This window comes from Falco cherrug, chromosome 4, assembly GCF_023634085.1.
Source record: "Falco cherrug isolate bFalChe1 chromosome 4, bFalChe1.pri, whole genome shotgun sequence".
NCBI classification, from domain to species: domain Eukaryota; kingdom Metazoa; phylum Chordata; class Aves; order Falconiformes; family Falconidae; genus Falco; species Falco cherrug.
In genome coordinates this window covers 91,487,567-91,514,109 of record NC_073700.1, presented here as the reverse complement: position 1 = coordinate 91,514,109, position 26,543 = coordinate 91,487,567, and the positions used below count along the sequence as shown (strand labels likewise).

Below are 26,543 nucleotides of genomic sequence, written 5' to 3'. Positions count from 1 at the left end.
CAGACATATATAAATCATATTCACAGTAAATCGATGGATAATTTCAGTATTAGCATTATTCTAGTGGTGCATAGCTTGTAATTATAACAAAAAGTTATTTTTTTCCCCTCATAAATGATTTCAAAATATTCTATCATGTTGGTTTTTTAAGGGTTCCATATGAGGTGCACAGATTTAACTATGATACAATTACCTTGCTGTGTGGGCTTTGGACCTGCTATGATTTAATGACATTTTTGCTCATTCAGATGTTTATACTGCACGTATGTTTTCAAATCATTCTCACTCTACTGGCAATTTTCCAACTTCCCTGTGCGAGAAAACGATCTTTAAAATTGTCCTCGCTCTGTAGTACTTAAGAAAGGGAAGAAGTACATGAAGAAGAACCTCAAAGATGAAGGCCAGGCTTGAAGCACAGTTTCATTAATACTGGATGGCAGGAAAGGAGCCAAGTCCCAGATAATGAGGAAGGAGTTGCAATTTTTTTTAAAGCTATCTGGTGACAGGGAAAACAAAAATGACATTCAGCTGACGAATGAGCGGAGTTTGACCTAGCCTTTTGACCCTTGACAATCAATCTTACCTGCTGCTTCATAAAGAATTATAGCTGTGCCACTCACATTTGACTCTGTGTTTTTACTGTTTGTTACTTCTTTCTTTCTTTTTCTTTTTCTTTCTTTCTTTCTTTCTTTCTCGCTTTCTCTCTTTCTTTCTTTCTCTCCTTTTCTCTTTCTCTCTCCCTTTCTCTCTCCCTTCCTCTTTTCCTCCCTTCCTTCTTTCCTTCTTCTTCTCTTTTATGAAAATATATCCAAGAAGAATAAAAGTTTATGGTTCCTGCAAGACCACAGAAAATAGTTTTGAGAAAGAGGGGGGAAAAGGATGGAGGAAACAGACGATTGGGGCAGGGTGGGGTTAAAAGAAATACAGCTGTGAAACAGCTTGTGCATGCAATCCATAGATGCCCGTGATATCTTTGGGGCTTTGGAGGGTGACATAAATAAACAGCAGCTTGGCATCGTCCTCCTAAGTGCCCTGTGCGCAGTGTGGTGTCACTGGCACAAAGAGCCATGCAGAGCAGCTGCTGGTGGTGCCTAAGGCTCTGCAGGGCCAGTTTGGAAGATGGAGTCTGGACTGTGCAAGGCAGAACAGATCAGGTCTGAAAAAACACAGTGGCCTTCTAATGTGGTCTCCTGTAATGTAGAAAAGAAAATATGGAATTGTGAAATATAAGCTACCTTTGCATAATAACAGTGACGACACAGTAAAATAAGAGCATGATCCCATGCAGGAGCTGTGAGAAAGCCAGCAAGAAACCAGGATTTTCAGGCTTCTATGGTATTTTGTTTTGGGTTTACTGTTTTATTTCAAAGTTTTATTGTTCTGCATACTATTAAGAGTTTGCATACCCTTATTATTGGAAAGCATGGTAAGTCTACTCTGTAGACAACCGCTGTGTTACCTGTTAAGGGTGGCAGAGCAAGTACCGAGCACAGCATTAGTGGCACAACTGAAGCAAGGAGAACATCAGATCCACAAGACAAAAAAGCTCTTAGAACTAAGTAAAGGCCATGTTTTCCTCTTGGATTCAGAAGTGTAAATTCACTGACACTGTTCTCATTGCCCTGTGAAACTCAGAGAAGAGTTTGTTCTTATGAGCCATGTGGATTTGTATATTTTTATTTGCAGCATTTTTGCTTTGAGGTACTAAAGGCTAGTCAGCAAGTGTATCTGTAATGTAGTTCACTAGCTGCAAGAGGTGGCCACTGGGAGTTTTTTTTGCTTTTAAGGACAACAGGTTGTCTGAGGGAAAGGGAGGGATCTATGAGGGTTTGGATTTTGGGTTTTTTTTTCCAGTGCCAGTGAATACTGGGAAGGTGCTAGTCTCACAGACAAAGAAAATAATCACTGATCTTTTTTTTTAAGTTGCATATTTAAAAATTTTAGAGGTGCATCCTTGGTACACACTTACGTGAGTGACCACTCAAAACTGTAGCAGATGATGAACAAGGGTTCTGTGGTTTCTATGGTGTGAAAACATTTCTGCCCTGTCATGTGTAAGGAAGGGATGACTCTGCCTCAATTCATCTTGTGCCTTTTTAGATTAGGAAGAAAAGGATACAAAATACGGACAGGACAAGTCACAGGCCTGCCTTTCTCTGGAATTTTCATGGTCATGTGTGGCCGTAGCCAGCTGGGCTGGATGTGGTCTTGGCTGCCTTTGCATGTTTTTCTCTTTAGAAGTGCTAAGAGGAGTAACTTTTCTCCTATTCTGAGCTGCAGTAGGGAGAGCTGTTGAGGATACGGCTCGTGTAGGCTTAGTGCTTGGAGAGTACCTCCAAAACACCACACGTGGCTGCTCTCTCTTTGGCTCTCTGACCCTTGCTGGGTGTTCTTAGTGAACAAAATGGCTGAATGTTGCCTGCACAGGCTTCATAACGTATGAAGGTCTTTCTTGCGTGTATAGATGTTACACCTATATGTGAATATCTTAAAATCTACTCATATTTCTGGGTTTAATATATATTTTCTAATATATTCAGAAACAAAACCAAGCAAGCCTTAACATCGCTGGTCCTGAGAGCCTGAGAGTTATTTTGCAAGGGGTTAGGAAGAGGGACAGAGGGGGCTGTTGAACAAGAGAGGGAGAGAAGTTCCATTTCCCATTTGTTCTTCTGTAATTTGTGAGGCAGTTATCATCGGTGGAGGAAGGCTCACACCGTGGTTCAAATTGCATAAGCACAATGAAAACCTGGGCACAAAGGGACGTGGTCTCACTAGCAGAGGAAGTGAGGTCAGTAGTCTTCAGCCTCTTAACAAGACGACAGAATTTATGAAGCATCGCAGCAGCAGGATGTGGTTACCTGCAGTCTATTCACATAACAAGCCCACCCGGGTCCTATAGTTATCGCCCTTGAATCTGTTTTCCTTTCTTCATTTTCTTTTGTCATCCTCCTGTTTCTTTGGCCTAGCTTACTGCACCACAGGAATCACTTTATTGCCTCTGATATCTTGTTGGTGAAATTTTCTGGTGGATATTTTTATTGTTATTATCATTAGCTAGTTTGGTTTAGCTGGCTCCATCGGTGTGTATCTGATGACAGAGGTGCTCACAGTGGTGTGCAATGAGCTCTAAGTACTAGTCTTCTAGGAAATCCGGGATGGTTTTTCATTTTGAGGTGTCCTTTAAGCTGGGTGTGAGACAAGTTCCTAAAATGTGCCTGAGCAGAGAGTTCATCTTAAAAAGACATCCTTATTATTGGGGATCTCAAAAAGTCTTATGAGCTGCTGGGAATAAAAGCATTACTCAGGCATTATCAAAAAGTTGGAAGAAAGAAAACAAATGAGTGCTTTTAAACCATCTATCTCTCATTAACACAGTGTAGGAGGTAGCTCTATAACAATCATTTTCATGTGGAAATAAAACTTTGTGTATCGTTACCCCCCATCATTTTGAGGATTTTAACGCACATTGCTATACTTCACAAATTTAGCTTCCTGTGGTGAGGAAAGTGAAGTTTATTATCCGTCCTTTTCTTTTCTAGGACAGGAAGGTGAGGCAGGGAGATTAACTGCTGTGCCCAAGGTGGTGCATGTATGGTAGGTTCAGGAATAGGAAGTGGATTCCCAGGTGCTGATCTTCATCCGTAAGACAAACAGTCCCTGTTTCTGGTCTGATTTGTTCTGTCATACAGGACCTCTTTTTTCCTCTTTTTTTTTTTTTTCCTTTTTTTTTTCTTTCCTTGATTAGGAAAACTGTGCTGCCCATCTTGGAAGCACAGCATCCAGGTGGGAATAGTATATATCAGTACAGCAAGTTTAATTATTTATAACTAATTTCTTTGTCTGATGGTTTGACTGTTATTTATTTTATTTTCCACCAGAAGGTTTGATCCCTTAAACAGCCTGAAATCAAACATTTGGCAATGATTAGAAATTATGAAAATGGTTTCTGAGGGAAGTGTTCTGCAGGGAGGTTAAAGTTGCAGACCAGGACGTAAGCCGAGGGCACTCTTCTGAATCTCTGCAGGGAGCTGCTCTGGGGCATGTGCTCTGTATTCACATCCACGGTGCCTCACACATTCTCTCCATGGTCTTCTCAGAGCTATTTCACTAGAGTGCTGTTATGGCAGGGGGCAAACTGAGCCGTCTCAGACAAGTGAGATGCAGGTCTGCAAGGCACCCATCAGACAGTACCTGGCAAAAAGGCCACTCCCAGTCATAGCTGACAGAAGTGGCAGAAATCATGAAGGCATCTAAAGCTTATCTGTTTTGTGGATATACTATGATCAAATCTGAAAATCATTGCAGCATTAGTTAAATCAGCAATGCTTTTAGCATTATGATTTTAAGAAGTCAGATGTCATTTCACTCTGCAAGATAATTAAGGGCCATTAGAATTAACAAATTGAAGAATACTGCTGCTTGAAAAAAAAAAAAAAGGAGGTAGAAATTTTGGGTTTGTCTGTATTGGTCCATGGACCAGTGTTGATTCACAGACATCAGAGGTCTTATGTTCTTGGCTTCCCCTCTTAATTTCTAGTGCAAAACATTAAAGCATAAGATGCTTACCTGGTATTAGTTTCTTTATGACCCAGAAATCCAAGTGCTCCATAATCAAGATACATAAAATTGTCAGCTGCAAGCCCCATCATGAAATGTGTTGCACTGGATGATTGTTTAAAGAGCTCTTGCCTTCACTTATGGGTCTTGTCTTTGTAGGTGTTTTTCTGATGCATTTCTCATCAGCTTTAATGATTGGGTAGCTATTGGCAAAAAAAAAAAAAAAAATCCCTAAATGTTTGCTAAAAAACAAAGGCAGGAATTTACAGAACTGCTTTTGCCCACAATCACATGAATAAGACTTTCTGACAATAATGTTTAGCCAAATTTGCACTTGCTTCAGTCCCCTGTTCAAAGGTGAGGATTTCCGGGGTGCCGTCATAGTTCCATGAGCTATAAAGAAGTAAATGTCTACAGCTGGTAGGAAAAAGAGGCTGTTGGGGCCATTTCTGCTCAAAGTGAGGGCTCTGTATGAGAGACACAGCAGCTGAACAGCTGGAGATGATGGCCATAGGAATTGCCCTCCCTATACGATGCTTCGGGACCCCTGTAGAGCTGGTCTTTCCAGGTATAGACAAACTTGAGTCCAAAAACTACCTTTTTTTGGAAGATTGTGGGAGAGAGGGAAAAGAAGGAGTGTTGTGGTCACATGATGGTGACCCTGGCTCTGTCTCAAGGATGGAGATGAAAGCATAGTTTGCCCCATGCTCCCTGGCGCTTGGATGGAAAATCAAAGGGAACCATATTAATTTCAGCTTCATTGAAAACACACAGTAGAAAAAACATCCATAGCTGGCAAATGGAAAGGTCTTAAATTGATGATGGAAGAAACGTTCATTTCCAAGCTTCTGAGCGAGCTATTAAAATCAACAGAGTAAAGACAAAATACCTGGCACTGAAAATGAAAGGAACAGTTTTTTGCATCTACTTAGTTAAAACTTGGCAAAACAAATCTAAAGTAGTGGTTTCAGATTTCCGTGTGCACTAACTGTGCCAAATTTTGTTCTCAGGGCTGCCATGATAGATAGTTCATCCCACTTGAGAAGCATTTTTGCCTCTAACTTTTTAAATCAGAAGTCAATTTAAGCAAAAAGCTAGGTCTTGTATCAGCACTGACATGTGTTTCTTTATTTTGTACTGTTGAATGGTCTAGGCTTTTCATTTAAATAGACTATATTGGAACAAGCTCATCTCCATTTAATTGACTTTGGAGTTACCTCAGTAAATCTAGTAACGGTGTTTGCCTAGTATTTATGTCGTATTTTCACTTACACTTCTCAGTGGGCTTCCTCAGGAGGATGAGAAACCCACTAATTTCACAAGCAAGGAAATTTGTGAACAGTAAACTCTCTCCCCTTGCCCTCAACCACCCTGCCCCCACCAAATATCTTTGTCTGTGCCTATTACATTAGCAATAAATTTCACATGATGACCAATGTTTTCATTATCTTCAAAATGTTCTTAATTCTCTACAGTTAAAAGTCAGCTCCTATGTTATTTTATGAAAAGGTTAAATACAACAGAAGAAAAACTGAAGAGAAAATTATTAATTGTTTTATGGAAACTCACACAACCTAGTTATGTACTGCCAGTACGTTCTATAGGATGAATAAAATATACATATTAGGATACATTATCTTCGGAATTTTCTCTATTTTTAGAGCAAGTTCTGCAGGCTTCTATTACAGTTCTCAGGATGACTTTAACAGCAAGTGCCTTTAATAACAGTGTTAGTGCATTGGTAAACACTTTTTTTTTGTGTGTGTGTGCATTAACACATTATTGAGTTTGTTTAAAAGATTGAAGAACCCGGAGATGACAATGAGAGTAATGTTTTGTAGCATCATTCAGGTTTGGTATAACTAAACACATGCAGCTGATGAGACCTAAACCCTTATTTAAAATATTTCATTATCCTGAATACTAAAATTAAGGCAATGTTGCCTTAAGGAAGGCAAAGACTTGTTTCCTGTGAGGTTTTTTTGAGAATTACTGGTTGGCAACCAAATTCAACTTTTCTTCCCTTATCTGGTCTGCGAAAGCAAGTATTTTCATTGATAAAGGCAATAAGGTACTAGTTACTGCATCAAAAGGGCAACAACATTCTGTTCTGACTGAATATGTGGACAGAAATAGGAAATTATTTGTAAGTAGATTTTTGGCCAATTGTAAATTCATCCTGTGGATTTTGTTCCCTTTCTATAACTGGGGACTCCTGCTCCATGTAAGTATATGCATTATTTAAATGGAAGTTCTTTTATTAATGGCTGTGTATCCCTTTCAAATTAAAAATAATTAACCTTGAAGAAGCAGCTTGGTAGCTAAGGTAAGACCTAGATGCAATTTGTTCAAAGGCCTGCCATTAACTGTGATGTGGTGTACAAAAATGCATGGAATATCAAACAGCATGGAGGTTCCTGATGTCCTTTTGAAAGCCCTGGAGCGGACAGTGCATCGGCAGGGCAGAGCTATCTGTCGGCTGCTTTTCTGGGCTCCCCAGCCCTTCTCTTCAGCTGTGGATGGAGCTTCATAATGTCACAGGAGTGTGGCTGAGCTCACAGCCCCTGAATGGGGAGTGCCTGTGAAATCTTCTCCCCAGGTCTCCCACCCAGATTTTCTACTGATGAGCAGTTGATCTCTGTGAATAACAAGGTGGTTAATTTCAACAGTGGGCAGGAAATTTAGGCAGGTGGAAGCACATGAGCACTCAAAGAGCAGCTAATACACTGTCGCTGTGCGGTGGTGATGGATGCCAAGCGCAGCCAAGCTAGGATTAGCACCTGAAGCGGCAACATGTTTGGCTGATGAGCTGTAGGGACAGAAGAGAAATCTGATATTCAGCCTCCCTCATTTTACTGCAAATTAAGCATGAGCTGTCAGGCCATCCACAGCAGATGACCAGCTGCAGAGTCCAGAACAGCTGCTCACCTAATGTTTAACTTGGTTTTTAATCTTTCTGCAAGTAAAATAAGAAAACTAGGAAAAGGAACATGGGCAGATCACCTTAAATGGACCTGTAGCTGGCTTAAAGCTTGCAAAAAAAGAGTAGCTGCAGATGCTGTGGTGTGTTTTGAAATGCATGCAACTAAATACAACCATTCTTATCTATGCATAGCAAATAATAAAGATCATGGAAGATTCTTGAAGACAGCAAAATAGAGCTACTGTGAGTCAACAGCAGGCAAGCAGAATATACCTTACTAGTGGTACATACACTCAAGAATGGCTTGCGGTGTGACAGATTACCAAATTAGAGTTCACTTGCCAGCTCTTCTACAATTTCTCATGTGGCAGGAGTTGCATAGTTTCTCTGCATTGATCCCTTATCTAAAGAAAGAACACCTCCATCTTCTGCTCACATATTGAGGTTACAGCACCTGGCGCAGCACCTCCTTACCAACCCAGTGACCTATGCTCAAGATTGCTCCTGTACCACAGCTATTAAGCAATACCTTGTGTCACTTAGAGAAAGTTTTTTAGTCCCATTTTTATTCTTCAGTGACTGATGAAGAATGCCATGTTCAACATGGTACTGCGTATATGTCCCAGCCGGTGAGGAATGGCTTTCAGTCCCTGGGAGCTGCACAGGGACATAGAGCATTACATCCCTTGCAGGATCAGGCCACATATTTTTTTTTGTTCTCTTCCCCCCCCCTTTTTTCACCCTGCTACCATTTTTAATTTTTCATGGCTTGGTAAAACCAGAAGTTCAAAGCTATGTTGAGGATCACGGGGCCCATTGTTAACAAGATTGAAGCCTAAGTCAGTGCTCCAGCAGAGCATTTGCATGCGCAGCTTTGCAGCAAGGTAGAACTGCCACTCTTGCACGTGGATCTTGACCTTGCTGTTGTAGTTTTATTGGTTGTAAAGGGAAGGACTAGGCTGGGCTGCATTTTCCCCCTTTCTCCTTACAGTGTACACATTGCTGTTTTCTGAGTCATTCCATGGCCTGTTCTCATGCTGCTCAGCTAACTTCCCTAGATGGAATTTGCACACTTGGAACAGAATTTGCAGCTACTTGAATCTTGGAATTCTTAATAGAAAACAGAGTTGTCTCAGGTCTACCAGCTTTCAGAACAGACTGGAACTGTAAAATGATAGAAATGCAGATATAATGAGAGTCTGAGAGATGAAAGCAACCAGTCATACCAAGTCACCTGGTGGGCACAGTACCCTCTGCTGCTTCACTCGGTTGAGGCTGGGGGAAAGTGATATTGCCCTTTGTCATTCTCCGGACACTTCCACAAGCTCAGCATCAAGGCCAACCTTTTAAACTACAAACACTTTGATCCGCTATTCGATTGTATTGTTTAAAAAAACCAAACACACACATGCACAAAAACACAGTGCATTTTACTTACAGTAGCTTCACTTTTAGTTAAGGAAACATGACTCACTTCAAAGACTCTTTGAAGAGACTTCTAATAATTCCTGATCTTCAAAGGACCATTGCTGAAGCTATACCTGGATAAATATTTCTTTGTCAGAAGAGCCGTTTGCCATAAACAATTATAGAAGATGCAACTGCAGATCTGTTATCCGCAAGAATGCAAAATCACCCTTTGAAGCCACCAGGCAGTTCAGCCAGTTCCTCTTGACAAGACTTTGCCCCAGAGCCTCACATAGTCCCCTTGCCAGCAGAAATGGCAGGGCACCCGGTGGTCTGGGCACCCATGGCTCTCTGAACTGCAGGACAGGATTTGGCACAACCTCTTCCAAAGCTCCTGGGGCCATATGTCATTGCACAGCTTTTTCTACAAGCATTGCTACTTCAAGGCACGTCAAACACTTTGCATAAGTGCCATGGAAATTATGGTTATCATCAATATTAGAGCATTTGAAAGAGACAAGGAGGGGAAAAGAATAAGCTGCAGTTCCTGTTATTAAAGGTTGTGCAAAGAGTGCCCAGCCTTTTTCTGGTGTCCATTATGAGTCATGGTCATCGTCCTCTGAGTCAGCAGACTTGTTTCAAACTTCATTTCTTTGTGTCATTCATCTGTTCCCTGTCACATCTCTGCAGCTGTGAGATTTTAAATTGAGCTCTGTTGGCCTTTAGATGATAATTTTTTCTCTGTCGATTAGTTTCTTTCAAAGGAGTCCTGTAGAATTTTTCCCAAGAAATGAGAGGTTATCTTAAATTCTGGTCCATAGGAATGTTCTTATGGGCTCAATATGGTCTGGAAATATGATCTGTAGGAATACCATGCCACTCCATTTGATTTTCCATTCCAACACTATTCTGTTCTTAGCAATCTGGGACCAGTCCTGCTCTCTGTAACTAGAAAATTGTTTTTACCTGGCATAAGGACTTGATGTTAAGATCCTGCCCCCTGATCTCAAAGAGTCGTGTTTTCACCAAAAAAAAAAACAAAACCAAAAAAACACCATACAAAACCAAACAAAAAACCACCCCAGGCTGGTAAAATTCAGAGTTTACCAGATCTAAACATCACTTGCTTGACACCCAGCCTTTGGTATTCAAACACTTACATTGCCCTCAGACTATGTTATGGTGGGTTTTTAATTGCCTGTCTTTGAATGAGAGTCCCAAGAGAATTCCTTGATTGATCCCCTGTGTCTTGATGATACCCTGATTCCAGTTAATGTTTCAGCCATCTGTACAATATGAGGCCTAAGGTCCCATTTGAGCTGAGGAAGCAAATGGCTTATTAAAGTCTAATTTCTCCAGCTTGTTCTTGCCTTTGGGCATTTTAAATAGGTTAATGCAATTTTTACAATACACTCAGGGAACTTTACTCACAGAGTGTTGTCATAAACTAGAGGAAAATAGCCCCTAGATTACCTTAAAATGGGAAGTATTCCAAATATACTTGCCCTGTAACTTAGTCAAGCTCTCTGCATAGAACAACAACTTTTTCTTCTCCCCACCACCCCCCTTAAGATTTTAGTGGATTATTGTACATTTTAAGGTTTGGTAAGGGAAAAAAATGTCAGATTTATTTAATGCAGTGGATCATTTTTCAGGGATGTTCCAGTACTCATCAAAATGTGGAGACACCACAGGCACCATATAAATTATGATGGTTTCCTTCTTAATACTTCCTTTTTATTGCCTATATTCTTTAAAGTGAATTTAGTGCTCATGAAAGATACTGGATATGACAACAGTAGAAAGTGAAGCCCTGTGTTTATCTGCAGAATTGGTACAGAGGAGGACTAGCAGTGCAAGTTTCTCCCCATAACCCTGTCTGCATTCTGCAGCTGTAACCTTGAGGGATCACCTTTAGGAAGGAGAAGATGACTTGGTCTCCTTACTCTTTCTATCCTTAGCCTCTCTGCTGAAAAGTGCAAATAAAGATGTCAATTGATGCCATCCAAGGCCATAGTCTTTATGATCTTCCTAATAGGTATTGGGAGACCATCAATTTGTTACCTTGACTCTGTGGCAGACTGCTTCCAATGCAGGCTCTCTGTGGGCATCTATGTGTGAATACATCTTCTATACATATAATACATTTTCTATAAGGTAGAAAGCACTCAAAAGCACCATTAAAGTGCAATGACTTTTGTTCCCTGTATTGACCTAGACTGGATTTGAACCAGTGATTTAGAAATAACATGCTCTGTATCCCATTACTAATCTTTTCACCCACAAGTCCAACCCTTCCTTTTTTTCCCACAAAGAAGATGCTAACATATTTAAAACAACTCACATTTTGCTCTCAAAAAGAAAATTCAAGCGTATGCAAAACCACGTTGGCTATTTGGCTAACCTACCCCTCATTACCCAGGAGGGAGAGAGTGTAAACATAGGCTTGCATTAGAATGTTCAGCGTTGTGTATTCAATCTTTAGAAATCTGTTTCAAAGAAAAGAAAGGCATATACCTCATTAGAAGAGAAACAACAGGGTGGAAAAACAAAGTGGGCCACGTCAGTTCAAACGCAAGCCCAGATGCTTAAGTTAGTTACACTTTTCAGTTTAAGGCAATGCAAATCCATTCTCCTTTACTGGGGAAGTGGAAAAAGGCATTAGGCCCTTGAAATGGCAGAGTCAAGTTCTGTGTTCAGTCGAACAGGAAAAGGTTTAATGTATGATTTTCTCCTTTTTAGTCCATTGTACATTGTATCAAGGCACTGAAGAACATCTATGCAATTATGTAAATACGTGGATAGAGTGGCACAACAGTTTGCAGACTAAAATTGTCTTATTCCTCCTACCCCTTCTTCCTTTATTACACAAAAACAAGCGTACACAAAACATTAATAAAATAAATCAGACATTATGTGAAGCTTATCCACAAGAGCAGATTATAGATACAAATTGAATCCCTGAACATTAATTTGATCTTCTGCCAAGCACTGTAGAGGTCTTAATAATCTGAGTGTATACTGTGAATGAGAGGTGAAAAAAGAGTCCTAATTTTTACATTGTTTACATTGTGTATGTGGGGTTACTTATGTTCCTTGCATTTTATAGAAATGTGATTGAACTTTACGATGTATATTTTTATTTAAAATATAACCAGAGCCATTCCCATACTTATGCAGTAATATATTAGCCAGAGGCAGCAGGCAGTTGATACTACTTTCAGCGAATACAATCAGGATTGGGATTTGAAGACAGCCTTTTCAGTTTTTCCACTAAGAAAACGATCCAGTCATTCTCCCTGCCATGGATCAGACTGCTTCTTTCAGCATGGTTGCATCAGAAGTGAATTCTTCTATCGCACCACTGTGCTTGACAGAGGGGCATTTTAGTTTCATTTCAGTTTCCTGTGTGGGAAACCAGCAGAGGAACAGAAGATACAAGGACAACATGGAAAGACACACTTTCCATAAATATTGTAAATGCATAGCAGCGTTGTGCCTAAGGTATCCCTTAGTTCCTAAGGTGTTTCCTTATTTCATAACTTTCTGTAAGTCCTTCAAGTAGTCTGAGGTGTGTGACAAGTACAGAAACAGGTGATCTGAGACATCAGGAGGTTTGCTTTTGCTGCCTCTGGACTGTTCTTTTGCACCACTTAACTCCATATTATTCTAATATTACTCCATAATATACATGTTAAGATACATGATATTATTCTAATGTAAATGCTTTGATAGTGTGGCTAAGTGTAATCCGCTTAATGTAGGATCATAAAAGGTGGGGTGACCCCTTGCGAAATTTGCCATGGCAGCACAGCAATCAAGAAACCATAGTTAATAAGTTTGAAGACCCCTTATGCCACTGTTTGTTTGTAGGTGTTAGTTCTTCTTACTGTCTTCTTGGATACCTGGTATATATATTCAACACTTATTTTTCTTAAGGAAAGTTGAAATGTCACACAGCTTTTGTGGATTTTCCTCACAGCTTTTCACAGCTTGCATGTGTTCTTAGTTGATTATCTCTCTTTTAAAATTATGTACTTTATGTTGTCTTTTTTAACCATAGGAAGAACTCTTTGCCATTTTTTCCAAGCCTTCTTAATTCTTGCATTTTTGAAAGAAAGTCTTTCAAATTCTTGCAATTTTGAAAGAAAGTAGGTACTTCTCACTTACATATGTCAAAGTTTTACCCAGCTGTTAGCCAGAAGTCATAAAAAGATTCCTGTGAGGTAGGCAGTGCATGTTATCTTTTATACATGCAGGCATAGCACTGTTGTACCACCTGAAATTCCATCAGGCTCCAAGCTCTGCAGCAAGTGACAAATGCTAGACAGGTATACGATTCATAATGGATGAGCTATGCAAGCAAGCTCTGGGAGTTGGGTTGGATTTGATTACAAACAATAATATGACACAACCCCTGCTGTGGATATACACACATTGTGAGAGGCAGTGCAATCAGGCAGCATGAACACCAGACTGCAGGCATGATCCGGAGCCCTAAATCCACCTTTGCGGGATACCTACTGCGTGGCTTTGGGAAAGCCTTGTCTGATCTGATGGTCCTTCTTCCCATTCCCTATCTGTTTGTTTAGCAACAGCGTATTAAACAGTCATACCTCACTAAGCCACTTCACAGCAATTTATAGCTCAGCATGATAGTAGGCTCCGGAGAGGCTTTTTAAAGGAATTATATGAAAAGACAAGAAGTTATTTGAATAATTTTGTGCCGTTGCTGGAAATGAACTTGGAAACTTTTCTGTGAAGTGACTTTTCTCCATCCACAAAATCTTCCCTGAGGTACTACCTCCCACCCCAGCAAGAATGAGTGCATTGCCAGTACAAAAGGGAATGGTACAGATATTGATATTCCTGCATCACCCAACATTCAAGTATTGAGCAATACTGAACGCAAAGCTTTTGTACTCCTAGATGGTGAATTAAAAAGAGCCATTATCTGGGAATGCCAGGCATACCCGCAGAACTTACAAACTCGATGTTTTCCAAGTCAGCTTCTGACCCTCTTCATTGATTAGACAAGTCAGCTCACCTGAGTGATTGCACCTCCTCACACTGTTGATGCACAGAAGTATGTTGGCAATGGCCATTTGACATCTGGAGAAGTAAGGGTACATTCCTATCTCCCCATGGTGACGGCCATTTGGATCTGGGGTGCTGTGCCCAGTACTGGGCTCCCCGGTTCAAGAGAGACAAGGAACTGCTGGGGATGGTCCAGCAGAGGCTATGGAGATGATGAGGGGCTGGAGCATCTCCCTGATGAGGAAAGGCTGAGGGAGCTGGGGCTGTTCAGCCTGGGGAAGAGAAGGCTGAGAGTGGATCTTATCAATGTCCACAAATGTCTTAAGGGTAACTGTCAAGGGGACAGGGCCGGGCTCTTTCCAGTAGTGCCCAGTGACAGGAGAAGGGTCAACGGGCACAAACTGAAACACAGGAAATCCTTCTCAATGTGAGGAAAAACTTTTTCACTTTGAGGGTGACTGAGCCCTGGCACAGGCTGCCCAGAGAGGCTGTGGGGTCTCCTCCTCTGGAGACATTCAAAACCCGCCTGGACGTGACTGCAACCTGCTGTAGGTGACCTGCCTTAGCACGGGGTTGGACTAGATGGTCTCCAGAGACCCCTTCCATCCCTGACCATTCTGTGATTCCATGACATCAGTTACATTAGCAGCTCAGTAGGACCTGAACCTGCAAAATTTTAGGTTGTAAAAAAGCTCTTGAGGCTTTTTCCCCCTCTTTTTCTTCCCTCTGGATTCTGTCCCTTGTTTTATGTATTGGCAGAAGAAAGCACGCACAAATCAAAATGTCCATTTAACAGTGTATTGGTCTTGTGGAGAATGGAAGTTTAATGAATATTTGATTTTTAAGAATGTAATTCAACAGCTGACCGAAAGCATGACTTGTTAATGAAACTGAGGCCTACACCATTAGGATAACTGTTCTATCAAGTAAATCCCAACACATGCAACAATATAATCTTTCTTTCTTAGACACATTCATACATTTAGTAAAACCACAATTCCGTAAGTGTGTATTTTTGTCCATTTGGTAAACAAAGAGATCAGTACTATTTCTGTATCTGTGCTTTAGACTCTAATTTTGCAAGGCTACTTATATCACCGTTTGACAACATTTCAATGAAAGCATCTGGGAAGAAAAATTGCATGCTCTGTGGGGAACACTAGTACTAATAATTATTAAATAATACTCTTCTGATTGCTCTAAGCCATATGCAAACACACAAAACAATAAGCTTTTTTGCATTATAACGTAACCACCCCTTCATTTGTTTGCTAATGTTTATTTTTCATTTATTTTACACTTTGGGCTTCTTTACCCTTCTCCTCATGTCTTACTTGTCACCAATTTTAAGAAGTCCAGGCAGTGATGCTGTTGTCTTTAGTATTCTATGAACAGATTTTTTTTTTTTTGCATATGGTAAGTTCAATCATAAGAGCATTAATAAAAATTTAGTGCTGACCTTTTTTTACACTTTTGTGTTCCTGGAATCACAGTGATTCCTCCATCCTATATTACCTCATGTTATCTCAGATTGATACTTTCAGCATTCTCTTAATTATTGACCATATATTGCAGATTCTAGCTGAAAGGCATACCTCAAGGAGCCAGACATGTTCTGTGCTCCAAAAATATTTCAGTAGATGGCTTGCTCTATGCCTCAAATGCCTGTCCCCTGCTACATGACCCAGCGCCCTACATACAGTGTATGGCATTCTGACAATTCTGTTCTTCCAAGCCATGGCCTTTAAGAGTGCCCTGTGGGGGAAAAATGGGGACCATGGCAGTACAAAAAACCCTGCTGTATCTACTTTGCTACAGAGAAAGTCTTGTCTTATCCTGTCCAGTTGTTCACATAGGCTATAAAACAACCCTCGTTCCTGTCTATGAGCCGTGGGGGTTACAAGTTATGCTTCTGTGGGGTGTTGTGACATTCTTTCCTATATGGAGTCTGTGAAAGCAGTAAGGGCCTGTTGTATTTGAAGTCTTGGTTATCAATGGTTAGTCCAGATTGGTAAACTGTCACAGGTGAGGAAATGACCTGCACAAGAACTGGTCTAGATTACTTTTTTCATCATGGGAATGGGAAGGGTCTTTCTGCCACTGTGTATGTATGTACCTACAGATAGAACTGGTCAATAGTATTCCTTGCCATCTGAAGTGCTTCATGCTATGGTTAATATTTGTCTATGCAGTTGCTTTCTTGTATACACACCTTCTCCATTTTTTGTTCTCATATGCTTTAGATTGTATTTCCACTTACTTCCCCCTCGGCTTTGGGGCATTTAGGTATGAGTTCTGATGGAGGAATTGATGTGAGTGTTCCCTTACTTCTCCAGGCTGATCTATTTTGCATGAGATACCATGTGTGGTTTATGTTGAAACAAAAAACTTCATCAGTAACTTTCCTGATGGAAATATATTGGTGTTATCAGTCCTCCTTCTCTGCATTATTCAAGTTCTTTGTTGAAGTCACATACACATAGCTATAATTCTTGTAAAGGCATATTTGTAGTTTGGTTCCTGCCTCTGGTGAAAGAAAATTTAGAGCAGCTCTAAGTTAGGAATGGATGACCAGCAGCTCTTCCTCCCAAGCCTTTTAGTTTTCCTTCATACAGACTTTTCTGGCTTACCCATTCTGCCTCATTTTTTTCCGTTTTCTTTTTTCCTTTGCTTATTCCAGTTTATGGCTCATTGATTTAATAAGTTGTACCAAGACCTCAGGTTCATCCCCAGGGCATAGACATCTAGAAAGCTGCAATAGGGATGTCGGCATGAAAAGAAACTGGAGATGACTTGGCTTTATCTGCCAATCCACAAATAATTTCATGAACAGAGTTTCTGGCCATGAAATCTGAATGCCATTTTAGAAATAACAGATTTGATTCATTCCCAGTTTACTTTGGCTTCTCCTGTTGGAAATTAGAATACAGAGTGGTGTTATCAAAGCAGTATACAGAGTGCAAAATAGTGCAATAACCTTGTAAGCTGTTCCTCTTGGGATCTTATAGCCATTTAATGCAACCCCAAAGATGTTGATTAAAGTGGGTAAGGCCGGAGACCCAAGTGACTTCAGGGCCATTACCCAAAGCACCACGCTCCTCTGATGTTCTGGCTGCTGCTTAAAGCTGTTCTTCCTTAGTGGCACCCCTGTGGCACAATTCTTACCTTCCTGAATTTAAGGAATGCCCTAGTCAATTTGAAGGTGTCTCTGGGAGATAAAGTTTGCTGCTCAGTGCCTCCAGGTTGATGTGAACCACCACTTTCCAAGCCTCATGTGTGGAGCACGTGCTAGCAAAACACGACAGACCTTTAGTACCAGGAGTATGTGAGCAGTGCAGGTGGACAGAATTTCACCCTGTTTCACAAGAGGAACTTTATGGCTTTTAGATGTGAATGATGAGGGGTTCTGATTTCAGGCACGCACACATTTTATTGGGTATTTTTGCTACCTATGCATTGCACAAGAAATTTCACAGCTGAATATATTATTTCCTGATACCTGCTGTTTAAAGTTTTTTTCAGAGTGTCCTTTATTTTACAACAATGGTTTATGTAACAGCACCAGTTCATGTTATGAGTTCTTGCTAGGCTGTGTGCAGTGATGCCCTGTTCACCTCTTCTCTAGGCAGGCAAAATTCCCATTGACTTCATTGGTAAGCTTGTCTGAGCGAAGATTGCAGGTCAGCTGTGCTCTCTGTCCTGTGGGCAGAGCTGTAGCCCTTCCAAAGTTTTACTTTCATTGCCTCAAATGCAGTCTGACTCTTACCACAGAACTGCACTGGCAGAACCACAGGCTGTTATTGTCGGGAATGTGTTTCCTGCCATGGCCTGAAGCCTGAGGACAGCTGCCCTCAGTGGGCAGTGAGCCCCACAGTGTAACAAAACCAGAATTTAATCCAGAATATCTTTAACATAGTAGGTATTACTGAAACCTACATAACTCCCTTCCCTCTCTTCAATTCACAGCTACCTCATCCCTGAACTCCCAGCTTCAACAGCTTCAGCATCTTCAGCAGCTCCAGCATCAACAGCAGCAGCAGCAAAGCCAGCAGCAGCAGCAAGGTCAGCAAGCACAGACTCCACAGCCACCCCAGCAGACCCAGCAGCCACAGCCACAGCCGTCAGCGCCACCGCAGCAGAACCAAACACAGTCCCAAAGCCAGAGCCAACCACCTCCGGCCCCACAGTCCTCCAGCTCCCCTCAGAAACCCAGCCAGTCACCAGGGCATGGCCTTCCATCTCCTCTTACTTCACCAAATCCATTGCAGGTAGGACACTTTGTACAAATCTGTAACAGTCTAACGCAAGAAAGTGCATACTCTTCCACCACGAGGGGAGATCAAGTGAAGGTTACACCTTCTGACCATACAGGCTGGGAAATTCCACCTCGAATGAGTTAATCTTTGTGGGCATGCAGCTCAGAACAGCTAAAAGACCTGATAAGCCAGAAAACCATAACTAATGATGGTCCCAGTCTTCTGCTTTCTGAAGAGTAAACATCTTTTGCTCTTAAAGTCCATATCACAGAACACACAGAAAACTAATTTTTTCCACAGATCCAGCATGCAACTTTCACAAATGGCATTTGCCCAGCAGTGACCCTTCGTGGTAGCTTATGAGGACAGCAAAATCAGCTGTTCATTAGCAGATGGTCCTGGCTGTCCCTAAAAGAAATGGAGCTTCTGGTGGTGGATGTGTGCAAAGGGTGGATGGGTTATCCTTCCTTTTGAAATCACAGCCCTAACGTTTATTCGGCTAGAATAAAATACTTTTGTTAAGAGTCTCAGTATAGACTCCAAAGCTAAGAATGCCAGATAATGCCTTTCCTAGATACTCACTCCAATGACACAGATGTTTTTAAATGAACCGTCAGCAATGGCACCCGCACTGATGCTGGGCTCTGCCCATCTTGGAATTGCCAGGCAGAAACAGGAGGGCTCTGATCCAGTGGTCCTGATTTCTTATACTTGGGTGTTCTTGCACTACCTATGTCATGCTGTATTCATGTCCTGCAAGAACAGCTTTGACTGTACCCACAAGTATGATTGTGAATACACACCAGCATAGTCTGTGAAGTGAGCAGAGTCTCTTTCACTGGACAGTGGAAGTGCACTTAGAAACCAGCAAACTCTCTATTCATATATTTCCCTAAATTCTGAGACCCCACTTTAAAGGTGTTATCTGCACTGATGGATTCGGCTCCATTTCCTGCAGACATTAAACTGCATTAGCTTAATAATTAAAAAATCCGCTTCCAAACAATTAAGGGAATTGGTTTACAAGAAGCTGTGTTTGCCATGTGGTCAACCAGTTAAACCTGCATTAATCTAAGCTTCAACTAAATTGCATCAAATCTGATTTTTTAATGGTTTAGATAATAGACTTAAAAGTCCACAAGAGATGCATCTTGGTTCCTGGGCTTTTTCTTACAGTAAAGTATAATGTTTCTAGAGCTTCTTCTGTGTATTGTCTTAAGGGCTACTTAGGCACCACTTAATGCCCAGTCTATCATGCTAGTGAGTGCTCTGGGGCTCTTTAGTATGCAGATTATTGGCATACAGAGACAGGAATATTTCCAGAGGAGCTTTTTTTTGTCTTGGTGCAGCTGTAATGTTTGCACACTAACTGTATACACTATGTGTTGCTAAAACTGCCTGCTAAACACTGTGCTTCAGAAGGCATTCAGTTTTCCAAACAAAGCAAATGCACACATAAATTAACGTTGGGGTAGGGAAGAAGGGGAATTATCTCATTGAACATACCTCAAGAGGCTTGTACTAACACTGAATCAGAAGTCTCAGCTATTGTACAGCCTCTGGTTCCAGTGTGAATCTCAAATGAACTTGAGTGGTTCCAGCCTCATCTGTGACCTGCAGGTACAGGCTAGTAGAATCACTTTCCACTGTTAGCTTCCCAGGGTCCCACCTCACTTGCAGAAGTACAACAAAAGTAAAACCTTGCATAGGAGGTACCAGTGCCCATGTTTTCATGGAGATACCTTGGCCCGTCGCTGTCTTCAGCACGCTCATCCCCACAGCTACCCTTCGGAGGGCAGTCTGGATGGGGCAGACCCAACAGAAGTGGAAGGAGACGACCAAGTACTCTGAGGTGGTTTTAGTTCAAATGCTGCCCCAAAACGTTTTAGGAACTGGGATTACAGTTAATGAAAGACACCAGCATGAGAGGTCTGGCATTCCCACCAGGCTGAGTGCAGCCAGTGCTGCTGTGCCAGCTGCATGCCTGGACATGTTCAGAACAACAGCCAAGGAATTAGAAGTCATTAGCTGTCAGCTCTGGCTCAGCATTAAAGAGTTACTAATAAATTTGGGTATAAATATTTTTAATATTCTTTCCTCTCTGATCCTCACCATTTAAACAGCCATGAAAACCCAAAGTTTGTTCACAGATGCAGATGCGCCATGTGCTGACATTGAAAAGAGAAGCCAGAATTCAGCACAGAACTTCAGGCCTCACCTTAGCAATGTTTGTAGGGCCATTAGTTTGGCCTTCTAGCCATTTCTACAGCATTTCTAAAGCAAGTGTAATGCTTCTCAAGTTTCCCTAAGAAATACTTAAGAACTTGAAAATACTCTGTCATATTGCTGAGGATGGTGAGACTCCTTAATATGCAAACAGGTGACCCAGAAAAGTTTCCAGCAGAACCACTGTTGCACTTTGTAGATGGTTGAAGGATGTGTCTGGGTACTTCTCTAAAGCAGAGCAGTGGTAAGATCTCCTCCATGAAATTTGCCTTTCCATTCTAAATCCTGCAGAGAAAAGCTATTTCACCCATGTACATCTAACCTGAGGAATGGATCTGAAATTGTTTTCTTCTGCACAAACATTAAAATAAAATAAAAAAAAAGGAGGGAGCACACATTTGGCAGCAGTTCACATACCCAGTTCATAATAGCTGCTTAGACTGTGGATTTTTTTAATGTCTACTGCTTTAACTTAAAAATCGACCTAGAAAAAAAAATCAGAGGTATTATGGCCTCTAAGGTAATGTTCTTTATGAACTAGAATAAAATGGGTTTTGTTTGAAGAATATTAAGGGAATAAAGATCAACTAAGTTAAAGTTTGACAGCTTAAATTTCATTTCTGAATTCTTGATTTTTTCATGTGGGCTTTATCCTCTTACATTATTCAGGATCTGTCTGAAAGATATTAGTTTAGAACAATGCAAGCTCAAAAAATTGTCACGGAAAGTCAGTAATTCAGGAGGATGATTGTGTTTGTTTCACAAAACTCTGAAGGATAACAGCAATTACATCTCAAAACGTACAGATGCTGTCATGTCCTTCAGAAGGCAAATGAAATGAAAGTGACTTGCTTAGGTATACCTGGGTGAGGTACTTTTGCTAGCTGATCAGAAATTAATAATACCGGTGCAGCGTACACCAGCTAAAAGTCTCAGAATGATTCCTGTCAGATTGTTCTATGATACTCTGCTCTAATTTTATCACTATTCTTTACTCAGTTCAGTGGACTGGATTGTAGTTAGAAAACTATTATTTTTAGGAAGTCTTTTAATGATTGTATAGAAAGATGAAAAACCTCACTTTAGGTTCCAGGGCCTGGATTCTGTGCCGTCATTAGTGACAATGCTCCAGTTTTACGCTGGCAAAAGCAAACCACTGCTTTTGGTTGTTACAGTGGTGACAACCGGGGTCACCACTGATTTGCAAAAGACAGCCAGCCAGAGGAGAATTTTCCAAAGCAAAGCTGTATTTCAAGAGGTGCTGGGTCAGGCAGATGACTGAAGACTTTCATCCCTTCGTATCAAAATGGTGAAATTCCTCATATAGATAATCATAGTCTTATTTTTACTTTCATTGTCTTAATTGATTGAGACAAAGGAATCCAGAGGTGAAAGACAACCTATCTCATGTTGTAAACTGAGGACTCAGAAACCTTTACTTCTGGGAAAGTACACTTCTTCCAGAATGCTTCTCCTGTGACTGTTTAATGTTTTTACATGGCAAACTGTACAGGTTCTTGAATGGTCAGCGTGTTGCAACTTCAAAGCAGAGTTAGCACCTCTTACAGAGTTTCCATTCAATTAAATTTCTGGAGCCATAAGTTCTTGATTACATGCTGTATAAAATCAGATGAACCAAGTACTAAGTAGCCAATTATTCTGTCTGACTACCAGAATAACACGCTTTGTATCAGCAACATATATTTAACTGGCTCCAAATGGAGGTTGGCTTCTGGTGCTGACACTCACCGTATGTTTCAGCAGTGTGGGTAAGATGAACGTACCCATAGCCAGATCTACAAAGGGAAAGCGGTGGTATAGGAATAGATTTCCCAATGATTTTTACTGTTCTGTTCGTGTGCGAATAGGAACAGACAAATAGGAAATCACCCAGGGACTGCCCCACCATAAAATTATTCTGACCACTTTCAGAACTCTTTCCTAAAGCATCTCTTTGTCATAGAAACCTTCCTACAGTAACTGCAGCTGATGGAAGATGATGAGTGAGAAAAAAATAATAATAAAAAGAGGGAAGAAAGGAAGTGAGGAGATGTCAATGGCAGAACAATCTTGCAAGTAATAGCAAACTCTAGGACAGCAAACAGAACTTCCTTCAGATTAAATTTTCATACTAATCTTAAATAATGTATTTGGAACCTCAACACTTTTATAACAAAGGACAAAAGAAAAGCAGAAAGGCTGAAACACTCAGCTGTAAATGAGGAAGAATATGTACACAGATGCCTGAGGCTCCAGCAGTCACAAAAACCTAACTGCCCCTTCCCTCCCAGCCTCATTCATTGGTTAGCTTCTCATTAAGGAAAAACCTGCTTCAAAGAAACCTCAGTGTTTACTGACACTTTGATACATTTACATATATTTATGATACAGAACCAAGTCTCTGCTGGTTTGAGGAAGGCAGCTGGGATAAGTTTGCAAGGACTATAGTCATGGGCTGTGCTCACATCCAAGACACGCTTGTATTTTTCTCATGCTTATTTAATCCTGAGATCGAGAAAACTTGGCCAAGATTATGACACGATTAATCCCACTCAGGTTTTTGTTTGTTTGCTTGGCTAAAATTATCTAGCCTTCTTCCTGCATATGATACTGTGCTATGCATGACTGTCTGAATCTGTTCCCAAGTCACCTGGTAATCAGTTTGACAAAGAAATATCTTATAAATGGTGAGAAAATGCACTGCTTTGAATCCAGTTTCCAAAATTTCCTAGTTTTGCTATCAGTAAGGAGTGAGATACTGCACATCACAAGGCAACAGATGATACAGACACATACAGCATTTATTTATTCAGGAAGGTCTATGTCCATCACCTCCTTAGAGTGAGCCTGAAGTACCGATCCTTAGTGGATTTCCAGGAGGTACTAGCAAGACCTAGGTCTCAGCTCTGAACTAGTAGCATGGAAACTGCCCTGTACTCAGCTAAATTGAGTTGAGCTTGGAGAACTGTTGAGAATATTTTGCATATTTCATCCCCTGCTTATTTCAAACATGTCCACAAAGATTTAAAAATCTTGTTTTACTGACAGTTTTGGATTGCTGAGTATTCTTACAGTCCTAGTGATTTATGTGGGTTGATAAAGGTGATTTCATGAGTGGAAGAGGCAGGTACTTGTGTAGACGTTTCCACCAGCTAGAAAGTCATGGTCATACTGAAGTACCGCACACACACATGCTTGTGACCCATTGCAAATGCTGTTGTGATTCAGGTCCCCTCCTTTTGTATTTATGCCCTTCCTTTTGCCACTGCAGTCGTTCTGTGAACCACACCAACATGCACCTTGCTTGAGAAATTCTTGGCTTTGAGTTTCAGCGCATCCAGGGCCTCCTTTCTTCTTCTCCTCTTGCCTCTTCTGGGCACGTCCACGATCCTCCTCATCCCTTCTGGCTCTGCCACTGGATAGAGCACTCTGATGTGTCAGCATGCGCCCTAGCTGGACACTCAGGTGCCTCTGCACCGTGCTGTACCATGCTCCCTGGCCCTGGTGCACAGTGCAGAGACGTGCAGCCTGGTTTCCTGGCACAGCTAGCTTGTTTGAGGGCTGCTGCTCTTCATATCTACCTGGAGATACATGGGCATCATTTCCACAGAAAGGCTGGTTTGATTTATATGTAAGGCTACACCCATCCACAGGACTGGGTAGGGTTTCCCATCTCCTTCTGGGCTGTCTTCCTTCCCCCGGCACCTCACTGCTTTTTTGGGTCTTTGAGGCATCGGGGCTTCATGCTGCAAAGCTGTTGAATACTGACTGCATTTAAACAGAGCAAAGGGATGTTTAAGGGTTCTCAAAGAGACTTTATAAGCAAGTCTCTTCATTCCCTGAGGAAACCTTCTCTCGGTTGGAGCACTGGCTGCCTGGTCCATCCAAATACACTCTGCAGGTGTTGCTATTTTCAGAAGCTCAAGGAGTACTGGTGTCTGACTCACATTTAAAGCAAAGGAAATTAATCTTCGAGCAAAACAACTGGCATTATTAGCACCCAAGGGGCAGAAGCTGAGGCTAATATAGGAAAACACTTGCTAGAGAATTCTCTGAAGGAGAGGAAAGTGGAGCTGTTTGCCTGGCGAGCTCTGGCTTCTGAAATGGGAGCATTTAATAAACTCCCTAAAGCAACTGAAGTATTTAATAAATGGGGAAATAAACAAATAGTACGCTCCCAGGACAAATTTGGGAAAGGATCCATATCCCATAAGGTCTTCTGTTTCCAAAACCTCTTTAGGCAGAGAGGAGAACCTCTGAGAGTCTTAGAGCCAGAAAAAAAATTGACACAGCCCCTCAGATACTCTTTTAAATCCAGTGGATCTGTTTTGCTAGCATTCATTTATCTTAATTTCTCTTTTCACTCAAATTTCCAAAAATTTTCAGGGAAGTAGAGAGTATCCCTAAGCAAAGCTTTATTTTTTCCCTATTTTTCATACCCCTCAACTCTTAGTAATAAAGCAAATTTAAAAAATGAAAAAAATTGCAACCCATCACAGGTTTCTAGTTTTGTGAGGAAAAAAAAATGCTTCTGCTCGGAAGCAAGTGGACCAATTGAACACAGAGAACCTAGTGGGCTTGTTGGATCTGACTGAGGAGCAATACTCTGACAGTGCTATAGCCCTGATGATATATCATTCAAGGATCCTTGTACAAATAAGCACCTAAAAGAGGTTGCTCAGCTTCTAGGTACTGCCTAAAAAAAAAAAAAAAAACCAAAAAAAACCTCCAGACTGTTTTTTAAAGTTTAAAATTAAGCCTTTTTTTCTTCAGCAGTATTGCTGAGATCTATTAAATTGTCTACTTGTGGATGTTTTTAGCAGATGCAGTTTAGGGCAGGTGTTTAAAAAATAATAATACTTTCTTTTTTTTATTGGTAGCTAGAATGTTTTGAGAAAGTGACTAAGCACAGGCCTGGAGATTATGAAATTTGCTTAAGTGTTAATGGGTTGATTGCTTAGTTGCAGCCTGCCGTCTTTACTGGAAATTGATTGACTGGTGCTGCAGGTCTTCACACTTGACGCTCGGATTTGACTCGAAAATTCTGCCAAGTCTTTTACTCTGAAATTTATCTTAATTAGATCTGAAAGACCTGCCACAGCAGAATAGTCACACCGATTAAAATGAAAAACAGGAGAAATTACTGATCAAATTAATCATAATGTCGGGTTACAGCTGTAGGTCTGATGTAATTTGCCACTCCAGTGAGTTACATCGGCCCAGGCAGAGGAAAGAGAGCTGGTTTTACGCTGATCCGTAACACCAGGCAGCTTCGGGCAGCCCATCAGGACGTTTATTCCATTCATTCTCTTGGCTTATTCTGACCTCAGTGCTGCAACTAGAAACAAATTAGGCAAAAGAAAAAAATATATCCTTTTATCCAAGGGGTCGCATTGGAACATGAGCTTTCCAAATCCTTCTTGTTTCATTTTTCCCCTTTCTCCACCAACCTTCTATTTTTGTTTGAAATAACCAACAATTAATTATGTGGAAATCAGAAAATTAAAAAGTCAGAGCACCTCAGGCACAAGTCAGAAAATATGTGTTTCTAAGAGCTCCTAGTGGGTTAGTATATGAGAAAATTAGGATCATTTAAGCAAAGGGGTATGTAGCAGGACATGAAAAGGCATGTTCTAGCAGGTAGGAGATCAACAATCGGACCTGATAACCTTATAGATGTGATAATCCTAAAACTTACTTTTAAATTATGTACTTGTAGTATACTACAATCTACTATAACCTTTTTTAAAAAAAATAAATGTACAAATCACTGGTTGAATCCCTGTTAAAAGGAGATAGGTTGTGGGTCTTAAGGGGCCCCACCATCTAGAAGAGAAGTCTTCTGCAAGGTCCCTAGTATTTGTTCTACCAGCAAGGTTTGGAAGATTTTCAGGATAACCCATCTTGTAGCACCACTGTATTTTTTGCTGCTGATCCAGGGCAAAGTCAAGAAATGAAAATATTTGCCACCAGCTGAGAAAAGAAATGAAGTAAAGGAAAGAGAACAAGAAAGTAGGTGAGCACTGAGTCTCGGGGCTGGGGGGTGAGGTGGGGGGGTGTGATATCTTACCTTTGAAATATATGCAATTTTTATTTTGATACTTTAGTACCTTAAATGGATCAGGAATTTTTCT

General features: G+C 40.9%; 1 protein-coding gene across 1 annotated transcript in view; it reads left to right on the top strand.

The window, feature by feature from the left end:
• Positions 1-26,543, top strand: part of POU6F2 (POU class 6 homeobox 2) — a 253,357-nt gene that overhangs the window by 136,901 nt on the left and 89,913 nt on the right. The window contains exon 4 of the mRNA XM_014285807.3: positions 17,894-18,195. Within this exon, the coding sequence (XP_014141282.1) occupies positions 17,894-18,195 (302 nt within the window). The remainder of the gene's footprint in view (positions 1-17,893; positions 18,196-26,543) is intronic.